General features: G+C 32.4%; 1 protein-coding gene across 1 annotated transcript in view; it reads right to left on the bottom strand.

The window, feature by feature from the left end:
* Nucleotides 1–646: 646 nt before the first annotated feature.
* The window catches only part of LOC106877398 (mucin-4), a 49,009-nt gene continuing 45,724 nt past the window's right edge, over nucleotides 647–3,931 (bottom strand). The window contains exons 22-23 of the mRNA XM_014926292.2: nucleotides 1,655–1,774; nucleotides 647–759 (exon numbers count right to left, since the gene is read on the bottom strand). Coding sequence (XP_014781778.2) covers nucleotides 662–759; nucleotides 1,655–1,774 — 218 coding nt within the window. The 3' untranslated portion in view covers nucleotides 647–661. The remainder of the gene's footprint in view (nucleotides 760–1,654; nucleotides 1,775–3,931) is intronic.

Here is a 3,931-nt window from a genome sequence, read left to right as displayed (position 1 = left end):
GTATCTCACAGAAGTATGTACACCCCTAAAAATTTCCGTAAAATTGCCATTACTATGTTAAAACCAGAGGAAATTAAACGAAATTTATTCTGTATAAGATATATTATACATGCAAGCATTATACAAGTTTGGAACACAAAACAATGAACAATTTCAAAGGTATGCACGAAATATTAATTTTCAAACGTTACAGAAATATGTACAACCTAAAGGAAATTTGCTATATTCAATATTTTATTCACTTTCTTTTTACTAAATTCAGATATTGCTGATAATTTCAATTCTCATGAATAATTTCTCCTGACATTTTTACGCCAGTCGTTGTTAATGTATCTGCAGAAATTTTGATTTATGTACCTTTATTGTGATTAAAATGGCACCAAAGGAAAAGAATTGTATGAAAATTTGAAGAAATTTTTTTTTTAATTTGCACAAGAATAGTTTAGGATCCAACAGCGTGTTTTACAGTTGTCAAAGTAATTCAAATGTACAAAGCTACTGGTCGGTGAGTAAGGGGCAGTAGTTTTGGAATAAAATTCTTTTTTCTGATGAAACTAAAATCAGCTTCTGTGGGTTAGATGGTATTAAACGTGTATGGTAACGACCAGGTGAAGAATAATGTATATAAAAGTTGATATAATATCTCTCTGTGCATGTAACACTAAAAAGCAGAGAATAAACTCACCGTTTGACGTAGTGTCTCATTTAGATTAGCTGTGAAAGGCATATAGATTCTGATGACAACATCGTAGGAGAAAACTGAAAACAAAGAGAATAATGAATAAAGTACGGTGTTAAGAATACTGCAGATGATACACCATATTGTGTAAAGCTTTCTTGTTGGTCATCTATTAAGTTACACATAAATATTTGATACACTTACCATTCGCAATACAATGGATTATAGTCGTTTCAGTTATGCAAATTGTATTTTTAATGTGATAAGTATATTAAGATGGGGTCGATCTAACCGACTAGCCCCTTCCCCGAAAATTTCGGGCCTTGGGCCTAGAGAAGAAAAGAATATTGGATAAATAAAAACGGTAACTGGCAGAATCAAAAGCCTGCCAGCGTATACAGTGCTACTTGCATTACATAACTTGTTCAAATAGCACCAGGGTCGAATTGCTGTCCAACATTCCAAACTCGAAAATTACCATTTTTAGAACTGAGATCGATATAACTGAACGTCACAATAGAGAGAAGTCTAATCAAGGTAAACATATTGGCTGGTTTTGTAAATATTTTATCCATTGAAAAGAAAAGAAGGCTTGATATGTGTGTGTGTTTGTGTGTATGTATGTGTGTGTGTATGTGTATTTGTACGTGTGCGTGTATCTGTACTTATATACAATAAGAACAAAATAATGATAAGAATAACTTTGATGGGAACACAAGGAAGTTAATTCCTCTCTGTAACATATTAGCCGCTCAAGTATGGGATCGATTAAATATGCAGACGTTAATATGCAAGAATTTGGTTTCGCCAATCTGAATGAAAAACGTGTGGCTGATTAAATAATTGATAATTTTTCATACTTTGTCGTATTTTCTCACGCATGCGCATGTGTGCTTGTATGTATATATATATATATGTATGTATGCATGTGCATATGAATGTGTAACACAAAAGATATAAGGAGGCAGGACTTACTTATGCATGTAGTGTTTGTCGCGGGATCAAGTTTATAAAACTTCTGGCATTGACAGGAAGCTGTTCCATTGTTTATATCACAGGCGTAGGAGCAGTTCAGATTCTCGCATGTATTGATAACTATAAAGTCAAAGTATTAAAATGTAATAATAAGCAATATATTGCATATGTGAATTGTGTGTTTATAAGTGTATATATATATATATATATATATATATATATATATATATATATACATATATATACATTCATACATTCATACAAACAAAATACCCTGTTGTTGATGTTGAAATTCCAATGAAGGAGCCTTGGATCTAGGTTACAAACCGATTCTTTCTCTATTGGCAGGAAATCTTGAAATAAACTGAATAATGATATACATACATACATAATACATACATACACACATACATACATATCACACACTCAATGCAACAAGTCGCGTATTTGTGCGTGTGACACTATTTATCGAAAATACAATGACTACTATCTTCGTCTTTGAAGCCACAACTATCAGTCCTGTTCAATACCTATGTAATCTTTAGACGAATTAACTGAGGGACTCTTTTATAGAAGATCGTAATGATTTTTGACTGAAACATGACTTTAGCATGCAGAGAGTTACTACTAACAACGTGACTGGACTTGACAACATCAACAAAGGAAAGAGAGTGGAAATTGGCTGCCCAGCGAATGTCAATATAAAGCTAAAGATCAGCGAAAAAGAAATTACCTACGCTGAACTATTGAGGAATCTACGGTTACTCTACCAACATTACAAGTTCAGATTTATACTAGTAATTATTGGGTACGTTGTTATTTAACACGCTTCCTAAGTACGAATCTTGAGAAATTAAGCTTCTCATAAGCAAAATGGAGAAAGCTGATTCGAAGACTACTGATCCAAGCCTTCACTGGAACTGTAAAAGTCTATAAAATTTTCCAGAAATTTACCATTTAATTTTATATTAACCTGTCTAGATATGCATGAGAATATATGCATAAAACAAAACATATATATATCTTCACATGCGCTGACACCAAATATTACTTGTATTCATATATACAAACATTCCCTGTTGATGTTGTTAAAATTCCAATAAAAGGGCCTTGGACGTAGATTAGACACTGGCTCTTACTCTATAAATAACAAATCTTCAAATAAAACTAAATAATGTCATACACGCATACACACACATACACACATACATACATACATACATACATACATACATACATACATACATACATGCATACATACATATAGTAACAGGCTCAATAATATTTGTATGAGACGGTATTCACAAAAATATTTGCATGAACAGGATACAAATATGGTTTTACTCAGTAATCCGAGGAAAGAAAATAAAGTACTATTACAAATTATACATTGTACAAAACGCCTCTATATTTCACTATGTTGGAAGTAAATCCAGAGTATGATAATAGATTGGAAAATCTCTCCAGTTTTTGTCTTTTCTATATAGTTAAAGTTAGAGAGTATAGAGATTCTACCTATATGTCTATGTTATAGAGTATGAAATATTATGATACATTAGATCTTAAATCACAGACTGTGTTGCACGAAAAGGTCATTGTTCATTACTTTATATACAACACAAACATTTCGTTTAATTTCTTATTGGGCACTTTAATGAAGCAAGTTTGTTAATGGTGGCTCCATCGACATCACTCTTCATGTCTGATATCATGTAATTTTGGAGTAGTCTACTCAACGAAATTATTCGTAATAACACGTACGAGAAAAGTAGTATCTAACCGTAGTCTAGTAAACAACTCTATGCATCAATTATATCCAAATGTGTTTCTTTTTCCGGGAGACATTAATGTTCAATATAAGGCTTAATACTAACTTAAAAGAAGAAGTATGATATGATATAATTATTATTTAACATGTTATATATATATATCAAAGCTTGGCTGTCGTTCGCTCGCAAGAATGAACCTGAAGATTGTACCAACCTTTTGCTGAACCGTTAAGGTGATAGACTCACGATTATAATAACGAGAGTTAGATTTCTGGAATGGGTGGCGTGTTGTGTCCTAGAACAACGCACGCCATTTCTCATTGCTCCACTCTACTCAGTTTTAAACAAACACATTCCGGCTGTTACTGCAGTTCTTTCTTCACCCATCTATCACGTCTATCATATTTCGTTGAGTGCAGAGTGAGAAGGCATGCACGTGACTATGTAAGCACCTAAAGCTTGTAGGCTATATATATATATATATATATATATATATATATATATATAT

This window comes from Octopus bimaculoides, chromosome 6 (assembly GCF_001194135.2).
Source record: "Octopus bimaculoides isolate UCB-OBI-ISO-001 chromosome 6, ASM119413v2, whole genome shotgun sequence".
Classification (NCBI taxonomy): Eukaryota; Metazoa; Mollusca; class Cephalopoda; order Octopoda; family Octopodidae; genus Octopus; species Octopus bimaculoides.
Note: the sequence above shows the minus strand (reverse complement) of the source record. Positions and strands in the feature narration are given on the sequence as shown.